The following is a 27,769-nucleotide window of genomic DNA, read 5'->3' on the forward strand; positions in this document are numbered from 1 at the left end:
TTCTGATCTCTGTACTTTCCCTGGTCTTCTCTCGTCTCTGCTGTATTTCCCCCTGCACTGTCATCATCCAGGGACATAAACATTTACACTGAGAAGCCTTTTTGCTTCGCCCGCAGCAATAATGCATTCAGTTTGTTGCAAGTTTACCTTATTTGTTTGTTTGAGCACACGATGCAGCCATCGCAGACGCTGCAGAGGAGGCTCAGGAAAGAGCCCCAGAAGATGAATGGAGGCAGCATGGTTGCATTGCAGCGCTGTTTATTGTAGTCTAACGCCCCATCACTGCAGGCTAAATAAGGTGAGTTTTAAAAGCTAACGAGACCCTTGTGATTCCAGCAATTCTTTAACAGCCTCTGAGGCCAGGGTTTGCAGAAGCACGATCAAGGGTCGCAAGGGGAAAGCCAGGAGTCGCAGTTGCGACTCCTCGCTACCCTAAATGCCCACCCACAGAGTTCACAAGATTTCTTAGTAGGACTGTGAGTTTCTCCCAGGAACCGCACTTTGGCATCACCGGCACATGATGAAACAGGGGTTCAAGACTGTAGAGTGTATGGAACCAGCTCAAACACCTAACTATATGACCTCCGGGGGTTTATTGTATATAAAATCCCGTGTGTGTGTGAGTTGAACACTACTCCTCTAGGTCAAGGTGTATTTTTTTATAAAATATAAGAGCGTTGTAACAGGCCAAATACCTCACCAATAGAAATATTGTGAGTAGAGAGAGAGTGCCTCACGGTAGTAACACCCGAGGGGGTTCCTGGTTAACAATCACCAGTTTACCCACATCTCATCATCGGTCACAAGTGTGAAGAAGAAACGAGCAAGGAAGCTCAGTGTTAAATAACAAGAACAGGTGTGCCATTAGTGAATAATAACTCAAATATGTACTTATTGCCACACCTAAACAGCTAGAACCCCAAAGAATATAGACCTATATATTAGGTCCCTAAGTGAATAAAAATGTGAGGATTGGTAAGGTTTGCTGGCTTTTCAATCTTTATTCCGATGCTGCCTTTTCTAGGTTTGCCCGTGTAGGCTCAGTTTCAGCGGCTGGACGTCAGCTGTTGCCAGAATTTCTATTGTTTCGAGACATTTTCTTCACCATATTTCAAAGGGGACTAAGAGTTTCAAACAACTAAAGAAACTGTTCAAAACAGCTCTGGATTGGGTTTTTCCTTTGATCAGGCCGCATTATGACCTCATTTTAACGTGGTTTAAAAAGCAGAGAAGGATTAAAATACCGTTGCCTCAGAGCTAATTAGTGAAAAGAAGTTGTATATTTTAAATCCATGGAGTGTTTTTTTTCCTAGGTCCTCATTGAGACCCTGGTCGCAGTACAAAAATAGGTAAAAGGAGTTTTGGTTTTGTGTGTTTTCATTTACCACCAATTAAGGGCAAAGCGCAAACTTGGCTCGCTCGTGGTTTGCGCCTGGTGAGAGGGCGCGCAGACCATGGCACTATGTGGAAATAACACAGCTTGTGACCGCTATTCTTCCATTTGATTTACCAGTCGCATATTCACGCAGGCCCTTCGTTTACATGCAGCGGTCTCTGTGCCGACACTGTTTGTGTGAGTGTTTCAAGGCATGTCATCTGTAAACGGCGGCCTGCCTGCGAATGTTAAGACATCACTAAAGCGGAAATTTCAATAGCTAGAGCCTCATTTTACACACCAAGAATGCCCTTTGCAGTGGAATCCATTTAAAATTACGATATCAGTAGTCTCCGCCAGGCAGGTACAGTAATGAAATCTGACGTAGGGCAGCAATTAGGCATGCCTGTGGCGGAGATCAGTCCGGGACTGGGGCCTATTAGTGTCAGGGTAGTCAGCAAAGTGGAATTTATAGCCTCAGATTGGATACATTCATTTTTTAAATCACTTTTTGTAAATCTGTCAGGGGAGCAAACATGTTATGTATGCCTCGGCACGCGAACTGTGCGTCAGATCTGGCCAGGCCTCCTCGAGGCACGCTGGTCCGGTGGGTTCCCTCAGCACGTGCAGGCGTGACAGCCTGGCAGACTGCCAAGAGTAGGAAGATGAGCTGTCTCCCATTCCGACCTGTACGCCTGATGGTACACGATGAGGAATGTCTCTGATCCTTCTCATCTGCAGCCATTAGTATGTATGCCGTACAAAAGGGGGTGGTGATGGACGGAGCATCTGAACCAATCAAACACTCACACCCAGTCAACAGATCTGGGTTTAATCCATCACCGTTCTTTAGCCCACTCTGCCACCGTAATGTGTATGCCTCCCTCTCATCTGCAAAACACTTTATTTTATTTCCAGATTGCGGGTGTTGATGATGGCTGGGGACCTCTCTTCTACACTCTGAGGTTGCCAATGCAATGAGAGATAAAGTGATTAGCTAACATTATTCACGGTGGGCTGGGGTGTTGAACTGGTAACACCTGACTCCTTATGCTGTGCCGTAGTCACTTCCCGCAACATACTCTTGCTTAACAATACGTGTTTCTGAACATAAAAATAGGGCCTTGATCAGGGCACAAGTCCTAAAAAACAGAAGTGGGGGGACTGACCTAGTTTGGCAGTATGCAAGTGACATCACGGCGCAAAACATCAAGGCGTGAGACATCACGGTGCACGACATCACACATGGCATCACAGGAATTGACATCATAGAAAGTGGCATCACAAGCCACAACTTTACAGGAAGTGGCATCACAAGAAGTGACATGGGATCTAAAGCCCTCACATATATGTTTAGCAGGTGTATCACGTGTACGTTTGAGCGCATTGCCAGGACAATAGCACAGCGAGCTATGGAAAATGATATGTGACTTCTACACCGTGCAATCTCCCAGTTTTATCTAACACATCCTTTACATTCATTTACAAACTTATATAATTTATTATACATGTAATATGCAGGTGTTGATGTTAAACGATCTGACACGATGAATTGGAATGAGTAGGGATATACAAAAGAAATAGTGGTGCTTAAATTATTTCAACGCCTCCTCAAGGGAAGTAAGCTCAGTATAAATTGATTTTTGTTTTGTATAAATACTGGGAAAGACCAACACATCTGATATTCTTACAGCGCATGCATATCTCCTAAACAGGGACTGAACAAAGTGAAAAGCAGCCCCTCTTAAGTATGTGTGAAGTGCTAACAAGGTGTGAGCCTTTGTTTCACCTCCGCTTCATTTGAATTAGGTGTGAGGCTCCTGACTGCTCCCAGCCTAGAGACTGAACAAAAGGAAGCCTGCTGACCCCTCAAATTTGGCCTTTGTTATAGGCCCAGCAGGAGTCTTAAATAAGAAAGCCCAATCCTGCCTGCACATTGTTACTTGTTGCAGATGGAAAGCAAACAACGTGCTTGTGCTGCTGAAAGTGTCCCAGTGTTTGGAAATTACACCTCGACGAGTTCAGCACATTAGTCAGTGGGGCACAAATTCTTCGCAGGGTGGACATCATTCACCCTATGAAAAAAGTAGGTGGACGCCGTCCACCCACCTGTACCCCCGGCTTGTACCCTCAGCTTGATTCACAAAAGGCCTCCTCACTCGTTGTGGGGGTTCACACTTATGACGGGACCAGTGCCTAATTTGAGCAAGTGGTTTCTGGTGCTTAGCACTGGCACTTTATTGCCAACACTGGCACTTATGACAGTTTGCCACATGGTGGCACTGTTTGTCTAATTCAGAGCTTAGCACACAGTTGTTTATTAATTCAATATGCATTAAAAATAACTGGTACCTGCCACTGAAGCAAATATTATAGCTTTGGGGGTCTGGAATAGTCTGAGTTGTAATACATATAGTTGTGTGAAGGTTAATAGTTGTGTTAGTACTGTCATTGGCAGCACTGGCAGGGGCAATGGGTGGTGGAAACTGCAGTGACCTCTTGATGAGGGACCAGGCACTTATGTTTTTTTTTACAAATGAGGTACTGGGCGGGACCTCCATACTTCTGTTACCTATTACGGCTGTCCAGCCATGAGTGCGGGGCCCTTGCCATGACTGCATAGCATATAGTTAGAGTTGATGTTGTGTCAGCCCCTTGCTCATGATTGGTTGACTTTGTTGTTTGTATCAGGTGTCTGCTCTTGATTTAATGACTGTCCTTCCTAGTCTAGTGTTTGTCCTATTCAGGAGCATTTTGGTCTCATAGTGTTCTAATTGGATGAGTTCTTTCCTTCAACTCTAAATTCTGGGGAGACTTTTTAGTTCTGACCTGACAGCTTTAGCCATATAATAGCCTCATGTAATCGCTAAAAATAAACAATACACAATATAATGAAAATATATATATATAGAAGAGCTTTGAAATAGCTCCCTTCAGACAGTGGTTAATTTGTAAAAAATAGAAGTGCCAGGGTTCTCGTCAGGAGGCAGTTTCGACCAGCCCATTTCTCCTGTTAGCACTACCTAACACAGAACCAACAAACCCTACAGTTAGGAGGGTGTGTGGCGTAATGGCCAGAGCTGCCGACCTAGGAAGTAGGAAACCAGGCTCCAGTCTCTGCTCAACATCCTGTGATTCTGGGCAGATCACTTATTCTCTCCGTGTTCACCAAAAATGAATATGTTCTTAAATGGTGCTCAAGCGCTGGTGTTGATGATTAAGTGCTGGTTCTGAGCCCAGGGAACCACAGGCTCAAATTAAGCACTGCCTCAAGCCATTGCTTAGAGTGTCATCCACATTCTAGTTCAGTTCCAAGTCAGCATGCAGAGAGAGGGTAATATGCCACATGCCTTCAGTCATTGGCTTGTAGAAGACATCAACCACATTTTTAGGTTTTGCCTACATTTTTAGGTTCTGCCTACATGTGCTTGTGAAATCTCTTGCAATAAAAAATTTTTTTCAGGGGCTTACAACCTGCTCTTACTTTCCATTTGTTCATCTGCTTACCCCTCTGTTTTCCTTGCTTTCTGTTGGTTGTAACATGAACATGCTATTTCTTTTTTTCAGTGGAGCCTGGACCAAGTACTCCTTCCTTTGAACTTTTCATCCGCATTTTTTCTTTGAAATCAAGCGTGTTTTTCAACTGCATGTCATGTTTGCAGATGTGCTCACAATTTGGATTCTTTAGAACATCCAGCTTCTTTGTTGATTGAAGCTTTGTATTTGAAGGTTTGTCATCGCAAACACGCTCACAGATTTCATGATTTAACTTTACTATTTTTCAGTCCAACTTTATCTGTGCTCACTCTTTCCTACTTGGGTAGAAAAGGGGATACAGCTACCCAGCCTCTCCGGAGATACATGCTTAAAACGTGAGAACAGAGGGGCACATCTGGTTTCCGCGAATGCAAGCACAGAGCCGATTTATTTATTGTTTTATATTGCGCCAATCTCACCCTACTGGATTTCAGAGCTCTGATTCTAAGGAGGGGGTAAAAACACCATTGGTCTGTTCTGTTAGTCCCTTGTTACTCAGTGGCTGCTCCTGCCTAGACCACTTTTTCTGGAAGGCTGATCCCTGCCTTCACCATCCCCCCGCCACCGAGCACTCGCGTTTCATGGCCCCTTTCGCTAGCAGTCCTCTGCGTCTGAGGCAATCACCCCTCTAGAAGTGTGACTGCCATTCACACCTTCCCCCTCTACCATTGTGCAGTCCAGGAAACAACAACTTGGAATTTGGAAAGCCAGCCCATTAAATAAAATATAGTTTATGTGTTTGTATAGCTTATGTATGATTCCGTATTCCATGCAACCTTGACAATGTTGGCCTGACTTGTTATGCTAGTAAATTGCATGGTGTAGCACGGGTGGGAGGTAGGGGAAGATAAGGCCAAATTGTTCAGTACTGGTTAAAAAGTTTTGACCCTTGTTGGTGAACGATACGATCTTTGAACTATGTTTGCACATATTTTTATTCGTAAAACAACAACATTTCTCATTTGTTTTTTCTCCTTCTGGTAGGTTTTCTTTCTTTTGCTTTTTAGTAAGTCCTTTCTGTTTTTGATTTATGATTCTGTTATTTGGGCCGTTGTAGATAACAGGGTAGTAACGCACCTTGATGTGCTCTTTAATGGACTTTGTTGGGATGAAAATCTACTGTTGGTGCTTCAAGACTCAAAGCTATGTGACCTGCTTCATGAAAGCAGATCTCAGCCGTATAAATATTAGTTTGCTGAGCTACCTTGCTACAAGTTGCATGAACACAGGGATCTATCTCACCCCAATGCAAACATGTGACCTGTGGTTAACAGACAGCTAACCCGACACCTGGAAGAGAACAGAATCCTGGACCCTTCCCAGTCAGGGTTCAGCAGCAACCACAGCACAGAGACCGCCCTCATCGCCGCCACCAACAACATCAGGACCCTGGTAGACAACGGGGAGACTGCAGCACTCATCCTCCTAGACCTCTCAGCCGCCTTCGACACCGTCTGCCACCGCACACCGCCTCCACGCCGCAGGGATCCGATCCAGGGCACTGGAATGGACCACCTCCTTCCTCTCCGGCAGAACCCAGAGCTTCCACCTTCCCCGTTCCGTTCCAAAGCCTCAGAGATCATCTGCGGCAGGATCCTCCTTCAGCCCGACACTGTTCAACATTGATATGGGCCCGCTAGCACACGTCGCCCAACAGCACGACCTCAACATAATCTTTTACGCCGACGACACTCAACTAATCTTCTCCCTCATCAAGGACCCCATCACCGCCAAAGCCAACCTCCACGAAGGAATGAAGGCCGTCGCTGACTGGATGAAGATCAGCCGTCTGAAGCTGAACTCGGACAAGACGGAGGTCCTCATCCTCTGCTCCAACCCGTCAGCCTGGGATGACTTCTGGTGGCCAACAACACTGAGGGCAGCACCGACCACGAACGCAACCTGGGAATGAATGGGGAGTTATTCCTTATTTGCGATTAGCAATTTGCTAATCGCAAACAGGGATGCAATTTCAAGGGTGCCAGGGGTGTCCAAAGGACACCCTGTAGCACCCCTGAAATGTAATCTACATTGGTGTTGCGCTCACACATGTCCAAAGGACATGTGTGTGTGTAACATGCAACTTAGAAAAATGCATTTAAATGCATTTTTCTAAGTTTTCGCTATTTACCACGAGGTTTGACCTCGCGGTAAATAGCGGCCCAAAATTGCGATTTCGCAACTTTTAAATGTTTCATGAATTGCATTTAGGGAATCTCAAAAAGAGATTCCTTAAATGCAATTCCTCGTAAATGTGCGAATTCTTTAATAGCGAATTTTGCATTTGGGATGATGAATCCCAAATGCAAAAATTGCACTCGCAAAGGGCCAGATTCTCAGAATCTGACCCCTTGCAAGCGCAATTACGCTTGATGAATCTGGTCGTAAGGGTTTGATTTAGAGCTTGTACGACCGGTACTGTGTCACAAACATGAGGGATTTCCCTTCCGTCTTATTACAAGTGCACTAACATATGCACTTGTAATAGGGTGGATGGGTTATCCGTCACGTTTTTGATGAAGTACGTGTCCCCCACACTCTAATTCAGGTCCTCAAACAAATAATTTATTCGGCTAGAACAGGTCAAAGTGCTACAAAGAAGAAAGGGTATGATCTTTTCCACAAATACAAAATATGCTGAATGAATGTCAAGCTTCTCCATTCTTTAGTGTCTGTCCAGTTTTTACCAAAATATGAATCTAGGTTTTACTGCAGATTGTAATAAAACAATTAGCAACTCCCAGAAATTGTTTATGCTACCAGGAAATTCAATTACACTGTAAATAGAAAACGCATTCACTTGGAAAAATAGTTGTTTGATCATGTTTTATGTTTTTTTTAGATACCTGTCTGCAAGTACCAATCAGAATTCCTTATGCAAAGCAAGGCCATTTTTAAAAAGAGCTGCTTTGATAATCTGCTATGTAAGTATAAATTAGTTTATTAATTTGAATTAAGAATGGTTATTATGATCATGGCACGAAGAATACATGTTTGTACAAATTAATATATATCGAGTTTGACTTTTAGTATTGAGCTGTTTTATATGGACAACAATCATGATTTGTAAATATGCAACTGCCTTTACATTAAACGATGTATATGTAGATGATTAGAGGCATGGGAAAAGTGAGCAATTACTCAGGGTCCCCACATTTCAAAGGGCCCCTCTTTAACAATGATCATCTTATTAGAAAAAAGGTTGGAGATCCTTGATTTTGATCATTGCTCCCTTTCAATTCCCTTGGTGTCAGTGATTGACACAGAATCAGAGCATATTTATATCTATTTCATCAATTGGCCATAGTTGAACTTCAATGAGTGCTTGGGTTGGGGTAAGTTACTTGCTGTGCTTTGTCACTGCCCTTTCCACTTTGTTTAGTAAATTAATAGTTTCATTCCCGCTCATTCTGTGTGGAACTCCATGAACGTTTCACTTGATGACGACTAACACAGATATTAGACGGGGGTGTGCTCTGGCCACTGCTCTTAATTAAAGGATATATGAAGGTAGGTCAGCCATGATACCACAGTGAGGTTAGCAGCTCTCTGTAACCCAGTTTGATCTACCAATAAACAGTTATAGTGTATATATTTGAGGTGCCATATGTCTGTGAGCTATGTATAATATATTTTAAATTACAGGTAGCTACACAAAGTGCATACCTACCTGTAGTTGAAGCAAAACGAGAGACGACTCAGGTCAAAGAGTTTCTTGTACAACTCTCAACCAAGGAGCCAGTCTCCTTCTTTGGGGACCCCTTCCGCTCCTCCACAGAAATTATACTCTGAGCAGCCAAATCAGACGAAATAGTTTTCCAGCCTGGCCTAACCCAATCAGCCACAATCTTGCCATCCATCTGTACCCTGCATGCCACTCCTGCTTGCTTTGCCCCAGCTATCCTCCCTGGTACATGCTGGCGTTCCTGGGAGAGTGCAGCCTACTGTCTCACCGTTCCCTGCTCATAATGACTGCCAGGGCATATCCCAGAGTAAGAAATTACCATAGGGATGCAGGCTAACTAACACTTTGTCGTCAGAGAAAATAACAAAACTTTGGCTACTACTTGCAGGTTGCAATGTTGTGATTTTGTCTGACTGTGCATTTGTAAAAATACGAACAGCTCTAGTTCCTTTTGCTTTAGGGTGTACGGCCCAACGTTAAGGAAGGTGTCACTAGATTTCTTATATGAACTTCGAATCTTTACAATAATGAAAATGTCAACCACATTCTTTCCTTTAAATCCTGATTCTTTGGTACAAGTTTTCATGCATGTTTAGTGATTAATATGATTCTCTTTACAATTCAGCCTTATGGTTCCAGCATGTCAATGGTGTGGTTTATTTTCCCTTTTTATAGGATCCATTTTAAATCCTTTACATAGAATACAGACTCTTCTGTGGTCCTCTTCGCACCCAATCCATCCAGACTCGTGCTAGAACTCCATGTAAAAAGTAGATTGTCCAACATTGACCTTGGTCTGCCATGGATATGTTAAATCCTAGGAACAAATATTTTATTTCTGACTAACTCACTGATGTGCCATGATTAGGGTAGATTTCAGTATTCTCCTAGTTATAGGGACTTATCTTAATGACCCAATATGCTTTGAAGACCAAATTAAGCTTGCTGGGAGTTTATAGTTGGCAGAGGTATGCACCCTGTCCAAGAAGGGAACACCATTCTAGTCAGGGTAAGTCATATACACACCCTACATTATCCTGTGCTCACCCTCTGGTAGCTTGGCACAGAGCAGTCAGGATTAACTTAGGAGGCAATGTGCAAAGTATTTGTGGAACACTTTAATTACAATAACAAAGTGAAAACGCCACAAAAGACCCCAGAGCACTTTCGAAAAATAAAGCATATTTGTATCCGTAAAACAAGACAGAAAAAACAAACATCCAAATAGTAGAACCGGAGTTATCAATTTTTAAAGATGAAATTTAAATATAGTGCTTAAAAGGATAAAGCACCAACTGGTGATATCTGGTCGCGGTGGACTGGGTCAAATCTGAAAAGGCAAGCCGACTGCGGTGGAGCGTGGGTCGGATACATAAGCCAGGCAGGCCCCACTGAAAGCAGTACCTTTCCGGAAAATGCGTCGGCGTCGAGGAGCAGTTGTGTTGGTTCCAAGTCACGCAGTTGGGTCCCGCTTTGTTGGCAAACCCCTTACAGTGAGGACACAGCATCATGATCAAGCCTCATAGTCGGGCCCCTTACGATGAAGGCACTGCGTCATCGTCAAGCCACGCAGTCATATCCAGTGTCGTCGTTAAACAACCTTACAATGAAGGTACTGCGTCGTCGTCGAGCTGCACTATCAACGCTGTAGGGTCCCTGAAGCGGCACTGCATAAGCTTTGAAGACAAATGCGTCGGTTCACACCACCTCAAAGTTATTGATGGGTGGATTTTTGCAGAACTCCCTCTGAAGGCCCTTGATTGGATTGTCAACTCTTTGTTGGTCAGGACTCACAGTTGGCAGCTGAAGCAGAGTTGAAAGAAGTCTTTGATGTCCCAGAGGCACTCCAGCAATCCCTTTGGGGTCAATTGGTTCTGGGGATGTAGAGATTCAGGTCCAGTCCCTCTCACCGCCAGGGGGGAACAGCCTTTACAGCGCGGGTATTACCACGCGCTACCATTACAACGCTGCTATTACAACGCAAGTCATTACAACGACTTGCGCTGGAGGGCGCTGTTGGATAGGGAATAGTTTAATTTTCTATTCCAACACCTTCCCTACTGTAACGTGGGCTGGAGTTGGAATAGAAAATGTATCTATTCCACTATCCATCGCTTACAGCACAAGTCGTTGTAACGACTTGCGTTGTAAAAACAGCGTTGTAATGGCACGCGTGGTAAAAGCTCGCGTTGTAATGCCATACAACCCCGCCAGGCAAGGCAGGGCAGTCACAGCAAGCATGAGTCCAGCAAATCCAGCAGAGTGTCAGTCATTTCAGCAGTACAGCGGATTTGTTCTTGGTGGTGTCAGGGTTCCAGTACCTATACCCAATTGTGCCTTTGAAGTGGGGAAGACTTTAAAGAGAGGCCTTTGAAGTCTACAAAGTCCCTGCCCTTCCTGCCCTGTCTCCAGACCACTACGGGGGAATATGCAGATCTTTGTGTGAGGACAGGCACCTCCCTATTCAGATGCATGTATCAGCTCTTTCCTCCATCTAGCTCAGGTAGGGTTATCAGCCTGGAAATGAGCCATCAGGATGTGAATGTCACACCTCAGCTCCATTTGTGTGTGCCTGTCTAGAGGGAATGTGCAAAGCCCAGCTGTCAACCACCCCAGATGTGTATTCAGGGACATACAGAGGCACAAAATGGTTAGAGTAAGAAAATTGCAACTTTCTAAATGTGGCATTTTCACATTTACAATTTAAAATCTAACTTCACCATAAGTTGTGATTTTAAATTGTGAGTCGAGAGACACCAAACTCAAAATGTCTATCTTGTCCTAATTATAAATTACACTTATAAGATGGTATAAGGTAATCCCAATGTAATCTATGGGCAAGCTAGGCCTTGCAGTAGTGAAAAACACATTTAAGGGTTGTTCACTATCTGGACATGTAAAACATAAAAGTACATGTCCAACTTTTTTAAATATGCTGCTCCCTGCCCTTGGGGCTGTTTATGGTCTACCTTAAGGATGACTGATATGTTTTAAAAATGAATGTTTATGCTTGGCAAGTGGGTTACCTGGCTAGGTCAACAAGACAGTTTAAAACTGCATACACAGGCTCTGCAATGGAAAGCCTGAGACATGTTAAAAGGTCTACTGAAGTGGATGGCACAATCAGGCTACATGCCCACTAGTAGCATTTAACCCCTTCGATGCTCATGACGAGCTCAGCTCGTCATAGCATATACCTCTCAGGTGACCACACCCGTTTTCATTATGGCCCAGCACAGGAGAAGGATATCATCAGCAGGGATGGTGTTAATTTACAGGCCATGGGCACATGTAGTGCACTTTACTGGGTTCTTATAAGTAAATTAAATATGCCAATTATGGATAAGTCAATGCTACCATGTTTTGGGGACAGATCACCTACCTTTTAGCACTGGTCAGCAGTGGCAAAGTGCCAAGAATCCTAAAGCCAGAAAAAATCAAAGTCAGTGTTGGACAGGCCACATGAAGGGCTCGCTCCCTCCCCGCATGACAGGGCCCGGACACCGGCTCTCCAGGTGCTACCCACAGAAGCAACCCGCAAACCGTCCCCTACGGGACTCCTGCTCCCGGACATCTCTGCATCACTGGCCCGGGCCACTGTCAGCTCCAGTGCCGGCCCGGCCGCCATCTTGGACACTGCACCACGAGGCCGCGTGGCCTCAGCTCGACCCTAACCCTGGGCCTGGCCAGGCCCCGACATCCCGGCACCACCATCCACCCAGGAGGTGAACGGACCACTTGGCAGGTCAATGGGAGAAAGGAGTGTCGATGGTTCTCCCCCGCCAGGTGCCGATCGCCCCCAGCCTCCCCGGGCGCTGGCTCCACCCCCCTGCTGGGTGTCTGGACTCCCTCATCCTGGACCTCCCTGCCTCCAAGTGTGAGGGTCCGGACATCAAAGGGCGCCAGACCTATAACTGGGGCAGCTCCAGAGCAGGAAGGCAGTTGTATCTTGGAGTCGAGAGACACCGTGAAGAACTCATCCTTGACGGACTGCTGGCGCTGCCGCAGCCCTGCCTTGTGAACTGTCGTCCTGCCTGCTGGCGCTGCCGCAGCCTTCTGCAACCTTCATCCTCGTTGGACCTGCTGGCGCTGCCGCGGCCTTCTTGCAACCTTCGTCCTCGTCGGGACCTGCTGGCGCTGCCGCGGCCCGTTCCTATCTACGACCACCTCGGGACCTGCTGGCGCTGCCGCGGCCCGTCCCTCTCGAATGCCGAGCTCGAGGATTGTGAGCTACCATCATCGCATCGCAGTACCAGATTGGTAACAAAGACTGTCCCGCTACCCCTTTCCCTGTCAAGAGACTAGAATTAAGAGGATCCTCGTATCCTGCTCCCATTGTATCGTATCACCGTACTTCAAGAATTGCCTATAAAGAACGTTAACCTTATGCTTGTGTGGTGTCCATCTGTGAGGGGGAAGTTACTTGTCTGTACGATCGCTGGAGACGGCCCTCACCGGAGGCCTCTCCCCTTGTCCTCGGCCGACCCTCCCGGTCCCCATCTAACATTTGGTGGCCAGCGGCGCGATCCGAACCAACGCGTAATCGTACAGAAAGCAACTCACCCCACGACTAAACCACAATGTCGACCAAAGAGAGCGGATCTACAGAGAAATTCCAAATGGAAAAACTGGAGGAGTACAGCCATCGAGAATTAAAACAATTTTGTATGGAACTGGGCATTGCTACCACCGGTCTGAGCACAAAAGATGACTTTAAACACGCCCTAGAATCGTGGGCAGAAGCAAATGCCGCCGGTCCCCGGGACCAAAACATCGAAGCACCGGAGACGAGCACCGCTCTGTCCGAAGAAAGGAGAGCGGGTCTCTCCCGGGAAGAGATCCAAGAGCGAGAAAAAAGCAGACTGCACGAATTAGAGTTGGCACGGCTCAAGTTGGACGGAGAACTAAAACTAGCGGAACAAAAAATGAACCTAGAACACTTACGGCTCTGTAATGGCTGGATTTTCTGAGTAGGTGGGATCAGCCCCCAGGGGCCCCTCCAACCCAGCCAGAACGTACTCACCTTCCCTCCTCAGGACCACCTATCCAGGCACCTGGTACCTACCTGAGGATGGGGAACTCGCAATATACAAGCTCATATTATTAAAAACACCACTAAATCTATAGGGATACTAAGAATACTCACTGATTACTAGGGATATCCATACCCTACACCACACTTATTCACATCAGTTGGTCTCGCGGCCACCCCGACCCAGACCGTTCTACCCTAGGGCAGATCTGACACACAATCCGGTGTGTCTACACATGGGCCTGCAGAACCCAATGCTCCCTTTTCCAAACTGTTCGCAATCCTGCGAAACTACACACTAGTTCAACCTCCTAGTGTTCTCACTTATTCAAGCCACAATCCAGTGGGTATACACACTGATCTTCTACTCAGTGCTCTCATTAACGCCGCATATCAACGACGACCACATTCCTATGAACACCTATACATATATATATATATATATTGGGAAGTCTCTTCACTAAGGGTCTGCTACTACAATAATATTATGGGATGGTGTACTAACTTAGTCCCTTGGTTGCAAGTCTCCTCTCTCCCTCACTATTACTTACCTGATCAGGGGTAGCATCTGTTCAAACAGTAATACCTATCAGGAGTGATTACCCTCACTGTATGGGGATAAAGATATACACACTATGTGACTGAGTTATTTCTTGATTTAAGCGCTCCTACCCCCCTTTTTGATCCATCAGTGGCTCAACAGCAACTGGCTTGAAGCCAGGATAACTTTATCATAAAAGAACTCATGCACACTAATTCACTAATTAATGGGGTCATTTATTATTAGTACAATATAAACCTTTACACAGAGCTGACAAAGACTATAGGTAGAACACACCGCTTGAAAGAGAAGGATTAAACATAACAGGAACACTCCGCTGAAAGGGAAAGATTAGACATAAAGTGTAAGTGTAACTAATTCAGACTACCTCACCTATTAGAAGGAAGATTTCTCTCTCTGCCTCTGGTGGGATTAGGGCTCTCTCTCTGTCTCTCCCTCCTTCACCACATCACCACGCCTCTGGTTCAGTTGCTCCAGCTGACAGCCTTCTTTGATGCTCTCTGCACTGCTTTCTCTCTCCTCATCTTCAGCAATCGTCTGCCTTCTTTCTCCATTCAAGAACTGCACTCTATTCTGCAGCTCCAGCAGACATTCTCTCTCTCTCTGCAAGCTGTTCTGAGCTCCCAGCAGTTCTGTGCTCCAAGCTGTTCTGAGCACCACGCTGAACTGCACACCACGCTGGACTGACCTCCAAACTGAACTGAACCCTCCTCCTCTCCTGTAGCTCACTAATATGGATTCCTCTCCCCTCATGGAAATTTCCACCGGAGGGCTGTCTCCTACCGAATTCCTGTGCCAGCTCCCAGGCTTCCACGCAACCGCAGTGGCCATCTGCTTGTTACGTCTGGGCCCAAGAGAAAAACACATTTCTCGGATAAGAAGCAGTCCTAACTGGATTTCCCTCTAGCACAACAGCCTTAACTATAAACATTGCCTTTACCCTAAAAAGCCTCTCAGCTTCATCAAGATGGAGTCCCTCTAGCTCTAGGCCTGTAGGCCTGAAAGGGGTGAAATGCTCCTTAGCTCTGTCAGAATACCTACATAAACCATACCAATGTGTCTAATATGTCAAAGCCAATAGGCAATAGACAGGTTAAAGTCAAGAATAAAGGCATATTAAGCAGCTATCCTCTTCTAGGTCTGGAAAAAAGGGCTTAAAAGGGCCAACACAGGCTAAGAATACCTATACTAGATGCGAGCAAGACTAATGATCTATATCACTGCTAAATAAAGCCAAAAACTCTGCCATTACATTGCACCCCTAGATCCTTATCTTGCGAGCATCAGTAAACAACAACAACCATCTAAACAAACATCAACATAATCTATCCAACATAGGCTAAGAATACCTATCCTAGATGTGAGCAAGATTAAGATCTATATCACTGCTAAATATCTCTGCCATCCACCCTTAGATCCTTATCTTGCGAACATCTTATAAACAATAACATCTAGATAAACAAACATCAACACAATCTATCAACAAATCAAAACCTAAAAAACCCCCTAAAAACAATGACAACTCAAGGAAATTCCACCTGAAACTCAATTGTAGGGAATACAAACCTAAAAACAAATCAAAGCACCCTTGACTTGAATGCTGAAACATATCTGATAACAACAGAAACTAACCAAAGCATCCTCAAACTAAATGTGCCTCAACTTCTAATGATAACTGGTGAAATCTAGTGATGTAGGGACTTATGTGTTGAATGAAAACAGCAAGGGGCCTAAATGGGGCCTACTTCGGACAACTTAAGCCTAAATGAGGCCTACCTACTATTGTCAACTTAAGAACTAAATGTGTTTCAACTCCTAATGAGAGAACAAGAAAGGGCCTAAATGAGCCCTACGTACTATAGGCAACTTAAGCTAATGATGACTCATGAAACTATTGGTATAGGGGCTAGTATGTGAGATGAAAATAACAATAGTCCTAAATGAGGCCTACCTGCTGACATTTGTCAATTTAAAGTGAAATCTGAGAAATAAACATGACAAACTGTGTCAAGGTTTGGGCAAACATTAATACATAATCATACTAAAAGACACGCCACCCAGAACAATCCGAATTTTAAGGTAACCACCCTTTGATCAATCAAGGTGAAAATGTAAGAACAGTAAAAAAAAAAACAACAACCCCATTTCTACAAGATAGCTGGTGTAACATCAAGCTTTTAAATCACACTGTGGAACACATGTGCGCACCACCATTCAAAAAAAAGTCCTTCATTGGCAAAAACTGTTTTGAAGAAAACAGAAAAACTATAATAGGTGACATGTTTTTTGCTTTAAAAGTGGGGCCTGCTTGTCCAAGGGATCATTCATCAAATCCTTTTAAAATTCTGTAACAAATAAAACAAGGTTGTGGGTTTTATTTTTTTTTAAAAGTGGGGCCTGCTCGTAGTGATGTCAAGAAAATAATTGCAGGCCAAGCAATTATGTCCAAATTCTTCAGTGTAGGCCACCACCCTGCATCCTCGGTATCCGGACACTTCCTCCAATGCGGCCATCCATCACCCTTCCGGTCTGGTCTGGTCTGGTCTGGTTCCATCATCCAAAAATAATAAACTAAAATAAAAACATGAAAGTAAAAAGCTAAAACAAAAAAAAAAGAAGTGGAAGGGGGAGGGACCCACGCACAACCACAACTTCAGCAATCCTAGGAACAAGAGAACAAGTATCATTATTCTTGTAAAATAAAATTTTCCATTTAAAAAGCACCCCGGGTGCCTTTCATTATTGAAAAGAAAATATCCTAATTAATTAAAAACATTCAAAACTTAACTTTTAATAACATTAGCAGGGCCTAACATACCCTAATCCTTACTAAGCCAGCCCCTCCCTTCAGAGCAGGAGCCATACTACAGTGGGAAGCTACTTTGAAACACTGCCATATGATGAGCCTCTCTAAGCCAGCCCCTCCCTTAAATAAACAAGCCATCCGCGGAAGAAAATTGGATTGTAGCCAATCATAACGAACAGGGACGTGATCGAAACTTGCAGAATGAAGGAAAAAAAAACTCGTCTGCACAAACCAGCTGGTCTGCCAAGGTCGACAAACAGATTTCTCATGCCTGATTTGTGCTAACCAACGAAAGCTAGCATTTAAAAAAAAAACAATTCTGTTACAGTGTACTGCCAATTAAAAAAGCTCCAGTTTTTAAAAAGACTTTAGTCCAACTAATTCAGCTAAAGGCAAGACACTTAAAATATGGGCACTTATTTAGAAAGGGGCAACTACCTTTTGCACACAAGATAATACATTCTGCATTTGGGGAAAAAAACGAATTAACATGGTCCATTTGTCAGCTGCTGAAAAGAGAAATAATTTGTAAAACAACATAAAATGCAGATACATTTCAACATTGTATTTAATTGAAGGTTTTGCTGACACATTTATAAAAGCATACATTTTAATTTACATTTGGGAAAATAATAATGTTATATTTTAACATTTTTTTCTCTTTCAAAGGCACATGGTTGCCTTCCACTAATTAAAAGCACATGTTACCATGCACTGTCGGGCAAGATTGATTATCCTCAACCTATCATTATTGCAACCAGCACATTCCTGTCTAGATGGAAACCCCTCACAGAAATAATTAATGAAAACAGCTCCGTAGCGTGCACTCTAACGGGCCATCTTTTTAACATTTCACTCATTTAAAAAAAAAAAACACAGCTCTCTCCGTAATCCGACTGGTTGATTTATAACCACATCAGTTCCAAGGCAAACCCACACAAATTCGTAGACGCATTTCAAAAAGAATGTGAAATGAACAAAACCCTTTGCAAAGCACAAGATGTTACCTTTCCGTCAAGAAACTGACAAAACACATAGCCAGACCAAGGAATCAAAAAAAAAAGTTAAAATCAAACCATCAAATAATCCACTGACTTTTATAGTCAGGTCAGATAACCATGCATGTTGACAGCATGTAAAAAATAAAGACTGCCATCTCAACTCAAGATATTAACCCTTTGGCAGCTCAAGCAGAATCATTTCCCAACGACTGCAGATACATGGGAAAATCATTAGCACATTTCTTCACGTTTACAGATGACACGTACACATATTTTCAAAACGTTATCCCCAAGCACCCGAGAGAGATCCAGCTCCCTCCTGCCAAACGTAATGATAACATGCCCTGTCCAAGCCATGACCACATGGCGCTATTCACAAGCCATATTTACAAGACAAACTTTTCACAAACAACATTTCCAAGGCGCAATGCACAAGGAACACAACAGATCAACATGAGAACATGCACCTCACAAGCCACAATAATATGGCGCTATTCACAAGTCATATTTACAAGGAGCTATATTCAAAGAACTCCACAGATCATATTACAATGAACACATTTCACATTGCACAGCATAAGCAAATGCAGCAAGCAATTCAATGGGCAATTTAAAAGCATTTTTTACACACATTTATACAATTGGACCATCACAAAGATGTAACTGGCTTCCTCATGTAATGCCATCCTTCAACTCTGACAGTTTAAACACCAAGATGAAAACCATTCCTTCCACCCTGAATAAACCAAATGCCATGATGTAATGCAATCTCCTCACGCTGCAACTGTTCAAGCCCATAGGTCTAACAGGCTACATAAACTGCAACATTACGCCAGATGGAACCAGGGTTCAGGGCACTCCCTCAGAACACATGGGAAACTCTCTAAGCACATGGCAAGGTCACACAGGATTCGTAAGATGACGACTACGCCAGATGTAATGTCTGGCGCTCAGGGCACTCCCACACAACACATGGGAAACAATCTAAGCACATGGCCAGGCACACAGGCTTCGTAAACTGTCCGACTACGCCAGATGTAATGGCTGGATTTTCTGAGTAGGTGGGATCAGCCCCCAGGGGCCCCTCCAACCCAGCCAGAACGTACTCGCCTTCCCTCCTCAGGACCACCTATCCAGGCACCTGGTACCTACCTGAGGATGGGGAACTCGCAATATACAAGCTCATATTATTAAAAACACCACTAAATCTATAGGGATACTAAGAATACTCACTGATTACTAGGGATATCCATACCCTACACCACACTTATTCACATCAGTTGGTCTCGCGGCCACCCCGACCCAGACCGTTCTACCCTAGGGCAGATCTGACACACAATCCGGTGTGTCTACACATGGGCCTGCAGAACCCAATGCTCCCTTTTCCAAACTGTTCGCAATCCTGCGAAACTACACACTAGTTCAACCTCCTAGTGTTCTCACTTATTCAAGCCACAATCCAGTGGGTATACACACTGATCTTCTACTCAGTGCTCTCATTAACGCCGCATATCAACGACGACCACATTCCTATGAACACCTATACATATATATATATATATATTGGGAAGTCTCTTCACTAAGGGTCTGCTACTACAATAATATTATGGGATGGTGTACTAACTTAGTCCCTTGGTTGCAAGTCTCCTCTCTCCCTCACTATTACTTACCTGATCAGGGGTAGCATCTGTTCAAACAGTAATACCTATCAGGAGTGATTACCCTCACTGTATGGGGATAAAGATATACACACTATGTGACTGAGTTATTTCTTGATTTAAGCGCTCCTACCCCCCTTTTTGATCCATCAGTGGCTCAACAGCAACTGGCTTGAAGGCAGGATAACTTTATCATAAAAGAACTCATGCACACTAATTCACTAATTAATGGGGTCATTTATTATTAGTACAATATAAACCTTTACACAGAACTGACAAAGACTATAGGTAGAACACACCGCTTGAAAGAGAAGGATTAAACATAACAGGAACACTCCGCTGAAAGGGAAAAGATTAGACATAAAGTGTAAGTGTAACTAATTCAGACTACCTCACCTATTAGAAGGAAGATTTCTCTCTCTGCCTCTGGTGGGATTAGGGCTCTCTCTCTGCCTCTGGTGGGATTAGGGCTCTCTCTCTGTCTCTCCCTCCTTCACCACATCACCACGCCTCTGGTTCAGTTGCTCCAGCTGACAGCCTTCTTTGATGCTCTCTGCACTGCTTTCTCTCTCCTCATCTTCAGCAATCGTCTGCCTTCTTTCTCCATTCAAGAACTGCACTCTATTCTGCAGCTCCAGCAGACATCCTCTCTCTCTCTGCAAGCTGTTCTGAGCTCCAAGCTGTTCTGAGCTCCCAGCAGTTCTGTGCTCCAAGCTGTTCTGAGCACCACGCTGAACTGCACACCACGCTGGACTGACCTCCAAACTGAACTGAACCCTCCTCCTCTCCTGTAGCTCACTAATATGGATTCCTCTCCCCTCATGGAAATTTCCACCGGAGGGCTGTCTCCTACCGAATTCCTGTGCCAGCTCCCAGGCTTCCACGCAACCGCAGTGGCCATCTGCTTGTTACGTCTGGGCCCAAGAGAAAAACACATTTCTCGGATAAGAAGCAGTCCTAACTGGATTTCCCTCTAGCACAACAGCCTTAACTATAAACATTGCCTTTACCCTAAAAAGCCTCTCAGCTTCATCAAGATGGAGTCCCTCTAGCTCTAGGCCTGTAGGCCTGAAAGGGGTGAAATGCTCCTTAGCTCTGTCAGAATACCTACATAAACCATACCAATGTGTCTAATATGTCAAAGCCAATAGGCAATAGACAGGTTAAAGTCAAGAATAAAGGCATATTAAGCAGCTATCCTCTTCTAGGTCTGGAAAAAAGGGCTTAAAAGGGCCAACACAGGCTAAGAATACCTATACTAGATGCGAGCAAGACTAATGATCTATATCACTGCTAAATAAAGCCAAAAACTCTGCCATTACAGGCTCCGAGAAGAGCGGGAAGAAAAGCAAAGACAAAGAGAGCTCGAAGAAAAAAGACTGGCATACGAACACGAGCGCAAACTGGCAGAGATAGAACTACGGAAGCAAAACAAAGACCTGGGGGTGCCCGAGCAACCGCGCACCCCAGGAGCTACAGAACCAAAGGTCCACATCCCCAAAGATGTCGTCCGAGAGTATTTCCGAAACAACGACATACAACAGTGGTTCAAGGCCTACGAGATCACCATGACCTCCCACCGGATCGATCGAAGTGACTGGGGAGCCGGTCTATGGGGGAGGTTCGTCAATGAAGGCCGCGATGCCCTGTTACAGCTCCCGGACCATCAAATGACGTCCTATGACCACATGAAGGCCGCCCTCCTCACTCGATATGGGCTTACACCCGAAATGTACCGCCAGAGGTTCCGCGACTGCACCCGAATCCCGGGTACAACTTGGGTGGAATATGTGAACTATTTCAGCCGAGCCTTCGAGGGATGGATCAAGGGGAGCCGCGTAACGACCTACGAGCAGCTTTTTAACCTCATCGTGTGGGAGCACCTCTCCAACAACTGCTTCGTCGAGCTCAGGCAGCACCTCCTCGACAGTAAATTGACTGATCCACGGCAGCTCGCCGCCGAGGCTGACCGATGGGAGAGCACCCGAGTGGGCCGGGGTGGGCCGAACGAACAGAACAGGAACAACCAAGGTCACCACCGTCCCCGAGGAGGAGGAGGAGGCCAGGGCCGGGGGAAAGACGCCGTCCCGGCCGCTCCCGCTACCAGCACCCCGCCCCCGGCCGGCCGGGGCAACCCCCCGATGCGCCCGGGATTCCGAGCCAATGTCACTTGTCACCGATGCCAGCGAGTCGGCCACTATGCCAATGACCCGAACTGCCCAAATAACCAGACTCCGGGGTCCCGCCAGGTAGCTGCCGCCGCCCTAGGAGAAGAGCAAGTCTCCGAAGAGCATGAAGAATACGAACAGGAGCAACCAGAGTGGGACCCGGCGCCATGGTCCTGGCGTGCCTAGGGGGAAGAGACATGATCCAGCGGGCTCCCCTACCCGCCAACACCAGAAAATACAGTCAGTGGGTGAACATAAATGGGCGCAAGGCTGAAGCCCTACGTGACACGGGGGCCAGTGTGACGGCCGTCCGCTGTCACCTGGTGACCCCGGAACAAATCCTGCCGAACGTTCTCTGCCCCGTCCGTTCAGCCGACAATTCTGAGAGCCTGTGTCGGATGGCCTGCGTCCCATTCGAATGGGGAGGAGTATCCGGCATGTTGAAGGTGACGGTCCGCGATGATGCCCCCGTGGACTGTCTCCTGGGGAACGATCTCGAGAGTTCCCCGTGGGCCGCCGTGGAAAGAAGAGAGCACCTGGGGATGTTGGGCCTTCCGGACTGGGCGTGCGTAACCACCCGGTCCATGGCCGCCCGCGCCATCCCCCGACCTGAAGAACCCGAATGGCCAGCACCTCCTCCCCCGATCGCTCCAGGGGGGGACGCCGACCATACCGACCCCCCGGAACAAACCCTAGAAGGGCTCGCTCAGCCCCAGGACCTTCCAGACCTGGCTCAGTGGCGTCAAGAAGGGGGACCCACCCAGGAACAATTCCGTCAAGAGCAAAAGACCTGTCCCTCCCTCGAGGGACTACGACAGCAAGCCCTCACCCAGAGCGCGGGAGATACCGCTGGGGCCCACTGGATCTATTGGGACAATGACCTATTGTACAGCGAACAAAGAATCGCGGAGCTGGGGGCCAGTCGAGTGTTGGTGGTGCCCCTCCGTTTTAGAGACTTCCTGTTGAATTTGGCCCACGATGTCCCCCTGGCTGGACACTTGGGACAGGACAAAACCTACAACCGCCTGGTAACCCACTTATACTGGCCAAAAATGAGAAATGACGTCCTCAACCACTGCCGGTCCTGCCCCACTTGCCAGGCCAGCGGGAAGAGCGGCCGCAAACTCAAGGCACCCCTGCAACCTATCCCGGTTGTTACCACCCCGTTCGAAAAGGTGGGAATAGACATTGTGGGGCCCCTGGACCCCCGAACAGCACAAGGGCATCGATTCATCCTGGTACTGGTGGACCACGCCACCCGCTATCCCTAGGCCGTTCCCCTTCGAACTGTAACAGCACCGGTGGTCGGCCGAGCCTTAATAGGGATCTTCTCCCGGGTGGGCTTCCCCCGGGAAGTCGTCAGCGACAGGGGCACGAACTTTATTTCAAAATATATGAAATCCCTCTGGCAGCAGTGCGGGGTCACATACCGATTCACAACGCCCTATCACCCGCAAGGAAACGGACTGGTTGAGCGGTTCAACCGCACACTCAAGGGAATGATTATGGGGTTGGAAGAGCCCCTCCGCCGCCAGTGGGATGTGCTACTCCCGTGCCTCCTCTTCGCCTACCGAGAAGTCCCCCAGAAGTCCCTCGGCTTCAGCCCCTTCGAACTCTTGTACGGACACCCTGTTCGAGGGCCCCTCAGCCTAGTCAAAGAAGGTTGGGAGATGGCCCCCCTGAAAACCTCTCCAGACGTCTACAAGTACCTCCTGACCCTACGCAATCAGACCAGACGATTCAGAGAGATCGCCAAAGCCAATCTTGAGGCCAGTCAGGAGGACATGAAGAAATGGTACGATCAGAATGCCTCCTCCATAGAGTTCGAACCTGGCCAGCAAGTATGGGTGATGTCCCCCACCGAACCTTGTGCCTTGCAGGACAAGTGGACAGGGCCCTTCAAGGTGGTCGAGCGCAAGAGCCCCGTCACCTATCTCATCGACATGGAATCTCCCCGGAACCCCCTCCGGGTCCTCCACACCAACAGACTCAAACCCCACTTTGTGCGCTCGGAGCTCAGCCTACTGATGGCTACAGACAGTGGAGCGGAAGAAGACTCCGAGCCCCTCCCTGACCTACTGAGGACCCGGGAGAAAGATGGTTCAGTAGACGGGGTCCGACTCTCAGATGCCCTAACCCCGGAGCAGCGCCAAGACTGTCGGGCCCTCCTGCTGCAATTTGCGACCCTATTTTCCCTCACCCAGGGGTCACCCCCTGGTGCTTGCACGATGTGGACACTGGGGACAGTCCCCCTATCAGACATCGGGCGTACCGCGTACCAGATCGGGTACGTGCCTGCATTCAAGAAGAAGTGTCAAAAATGCTCACACTCGGAGTCATCGAGCCCTCGGACAGCCCCTGGGCCAGCCCAGTCGTGCTGGTCCCCAAAGCTGCTGCCCCAGGCACCACCCCTGAGCTCCGATTCTGCGTCGACTATCGGGGTCTGAACGCTGTCACCCGAACCGACGCTCACCCCATTCCCCGAGCAGATGAACTGATTGACCGCATGGCGGCTGCCCGCTACCTCAGCATCTTCGACCTGACAGCGGGCTACTGGCAGATCAGCCTCACCCCCAGGGCCCAAGAACGATCTGCTTTCTCCACCTCGGATGGCCACTACCATTTCAAAGTGATGCCATTCGGCATGAAAAACGCTCCAGCCACTTTTCAACGACTTGTAAACCAGGTATTGGCGGGCCTCGAAGAGTTCAGCGCCGCCTACCTGGACGATATTGCTGTGTACAGCCGCCACTGGTCAGACCACCTGCGCCACCTCCGAGAGGTCCTGCAGGCCCTCCAACAGGCCGGCCTCACAATCAAGGCCAGCAAGTGCCAAATTGGCCAAGGGTCCGTGACCTACCTCGGGCACCAAGTGGGGAGCGGTCTGGTGGCCCCCCTTCAGCTCAAGATCGCTGCCACCCAGTCCTGGCAGCCCCCCGTAACGCAAACCGAGGTCCGAGCCTTCTTGGGGCTCACCGGATACTACCGGCGGTTTGTGAAGGACTATGGCAGCATTGTGGGGCCCCTCACAGAGCTCACATCCAAGAAGCACCCAAAAATGGTCAACTGGACTTCAGACTGTCAAGCGGCCTTCGAGAAGCTGAAGGCCGCCATGTGCACCGCCCCTGTGCTCCAGGCTCCCGACTACAGCCGGGAGTTCATCGTCCAGACTGATGCCTCCGACCATGGCATTGGGGCCGTCCTCTCCCAGCTGAACCCCGATGGAGTTGACCAACCAGTGGCCTTCATCAGCAGACGCCTACTGGCCCGAGAACAGCGCTGGAGCACCATCAAGATGGAGGCCTTCGCAGTAGTGTGGGCCCTCAAGAAGCTCCGGCCCTACCTCTTCGGTACCCACTTTCGGGTGCAAACAGATCATCGCCCCCTGCAATGGCTAATGCAGATGTGGGGGGAAAATCCCAAACTATTGCGATGGTCCATCTCCCTGCAGGGGATGGACTTCACTGTGGAGCACCGATCTGGCCAGGATCACGCCAAAGCGGATGGCCTGTCACGCTTTTTCCGCCTCGACGAGGAAAGTCCCCAAGAGGATGGGTGACTCTCCCCGCCTTCAGCTGGGGGGGACGCATGTTGGACAGGCCACATGAAGGGCTCGCTCCCTCCCCGCATGACAGGGCCCGGACACCGGCTCTCCAGGTGCTACCCACAGAAGCAACCCGCAAACCGTCCCCTACGGGACTCCTGCTCCCGGACATCTCTGCATCACTGGCCCGGGCCACTGTCAGCTCCATTGCCGGCCCGGCCGCCATCTTGGACACTGCACCACGAGGCCGCGTGGCCTCAGCTCGACCCTAACCCTGGGCCTGGCCAGGCCCCGACATCCCGGCACCACCATCCACCCAGGAGGTGAACGGACCACTTGGCAGGTCAATGGGAGAAAGGAGTGTCGATGGTTCTCCCCCGCCAGGTGCCGATCGCCCCCAGCCTCCCCGGGCGCTGGCTCCACCCCCCTGCTGGGTGTCTGGACTCCCTCATCCCGGACCTCCCGACCTCCAAGTGCAAGGGTCCGGACATCAAAGGGCGCCAGACCTATAACTGGGGCAGCTCCAGAGCAGGAAGGCAGTTGTATCTTGGAGTCGAGAGACACCGTGAAGAACTCATCCTTGACGGACTGCTGGCGCTGCTGCAGCCCTGCCTTGTGAACTGTCGTCCTGCCTGCTGGCGCTGCCGCAGCCTTCTGCAATCTTCATCCCCGTTGGACCTGCTGGCGCTGCCGCGGCCTTCTTGCAACCTTCGTCCTCGTCGGGACCTGCTGGCGCTGCCGCGGCCCGTTCCTATCTACGACCACCTCGGGATCTGCTGGCGCTGCCGCGGCCCGTCCCTCTCGAACGCCGAGCTCGAGGATTGTGAGCTACCATCATCGCATCGCAGTACCAGATTGGTAACAAAGACTGTCCCGCTACCCCTTTCCCTGTCAAGAGACTAGAATTAAGAGGATCCTCGTATCCTGCTCCCATTGTATCGTATCACCGTACTTCAAGAATTGCCTATAAAGAACGTTAACCTTATCCTTGTGTGGTGTCCATCTGTGGGGGGGAAGTTACTTGTCTGTACGATCGCTGGAGACGGCCCTCACCGGAGGCCTCTCCCCTTGTCCTCGGCCGACCCTCCCGGTCCCCCTCTAACATTTGGTGGCCAGCGGCGCGATCCGAACCAACGCGTAATCGTACAGAAAGCAACTCACCCCACGACTAAACCACAATGTCGACCAAAGAGAGCAGATCTACAGAGAAATTCCAAATGGAAAAACTGGAGGAGTACAGCCATCGAGAATTAAAACAATTTTGTATGGAACTGGGCATTGCTACCACCGGTCTGAGCACAAAAGATGACTTTAAACACGCCCTAGAATCGTGGGCAGAAGCAAATGCCGCCGGTCCCCGGGACCAAAACATCGAAGCACCGGAGACGAGCACCGCTCCGTCCGAAGAAAGGAGAGCGGGTCTCTCCCGGGAAGAGAGCACAGTTGGCAGCTGAAGCAGAGTTGAAAGAAGTCTTTGATGTCCCAGAGGCACTCCAGCAATCCCTTTGGGGTCAATTGGTTCTGGGGATGTAGAGATTCAGGTCCAGTCCCTCTCACCGCCAGGGGGGAACAGCCTTTACAACGCGGGTATTACCACGCGCTACCATTACAACGCTGCTATTACAACGCAAGTCGTTACAACGACTTGCGCTGGAGGGCGCTGTTGGATAGGGAATAGTTTAATTTTCTATTCCAACACCTTCCCTACTGTAACGTGGGCTGGAGTTGGAATAGAAAATTTAACTATTCTACTATCCATAGCTTACAGCACAAGTCGTTGTAACGACTTGCGTTGTAAAAACAGCGTTGTAATGGCACGCGTGGTAAAAGCTCGCGTTGTAATGCCATACAACCCCGCCAGGCAAGGCAGGGCAGTCACAGCAAGCATGAGTCCAGCAAATCCAGCAGAGTGTCAGTCATTTCAGCAGTACAGTGGATTTGTTCTTGGTGGTGTCAGGGTTCCAGTACCTATACCCAATTGTGCCTTTGAAGTGGGGAAGACTTTAAAGAGAGGCCTTTGAAGTCTACAAAGTCCATGCCCTTCCTGCCCTGTCTCCAGACCACTACGGGGGAATATGCAGATCTTTGTGTGAGGACAGGCACCTCCCTATTCAGATGCATGTATCAGCTCTTTCCTCCATCTAGCTCAGGTAGGGTTATCAGCCTGGAAATGAGCCATCAGGATGTGAATGTCACACCTCAGCTCCATTTGTGTGTGCCTGTCTAGAGGGAATGTGCAAAGCCCAGCTGTCAACCACCCCAGACGTGTATTCAGGGACATACAGAGGCACAAAATGGTTAGAGTAAGAAAATTGCAACTTTCTAAATGTGGCATTTTCACATTTACAATTTAAAATCTAACTTAACCATAAGTTGTGATTTTAAATTGTGAGTCGAGAGA

General features: G+C 47.7%; 1 protein-coding gene across 1 annotated transcript in view; it reads left to right on the forward strand.

Moving 5' to 3' along the window:
• Positions 1-27,769, forward strand: part of TMTC1 (transmembrane O-mannosyltransferase targeting cadherins 1) — a 1,524,654-nt gene that overhangs the window by 553,652 nt on the left and 943,233 nt on the right. The window contains exon 6 of the mRNA XM_086952798.1: positions 7,755-7,836. Within this exon, the coding sequence (XP_086808924.1) occupies positions 7,755-7,836 (82 nt within the window). The remainder of the gene's footprint in view (positions 1-7,754; positions 7,837-27,769) is intronic.

This window comes from Lissotriton vulgaris, chromosome 1_2, assembly GCF_964263255.1.
Source record: "Lissotriton vulgaris chromosome 1_2, aLisVul1.2, whole genome shotgun sequence".
NCBI lineage: Eukaryota > Metazoa > Chordata > Amphibia > Caudata > Salamandridae > Lissotriton > Lissotriton vulgaris.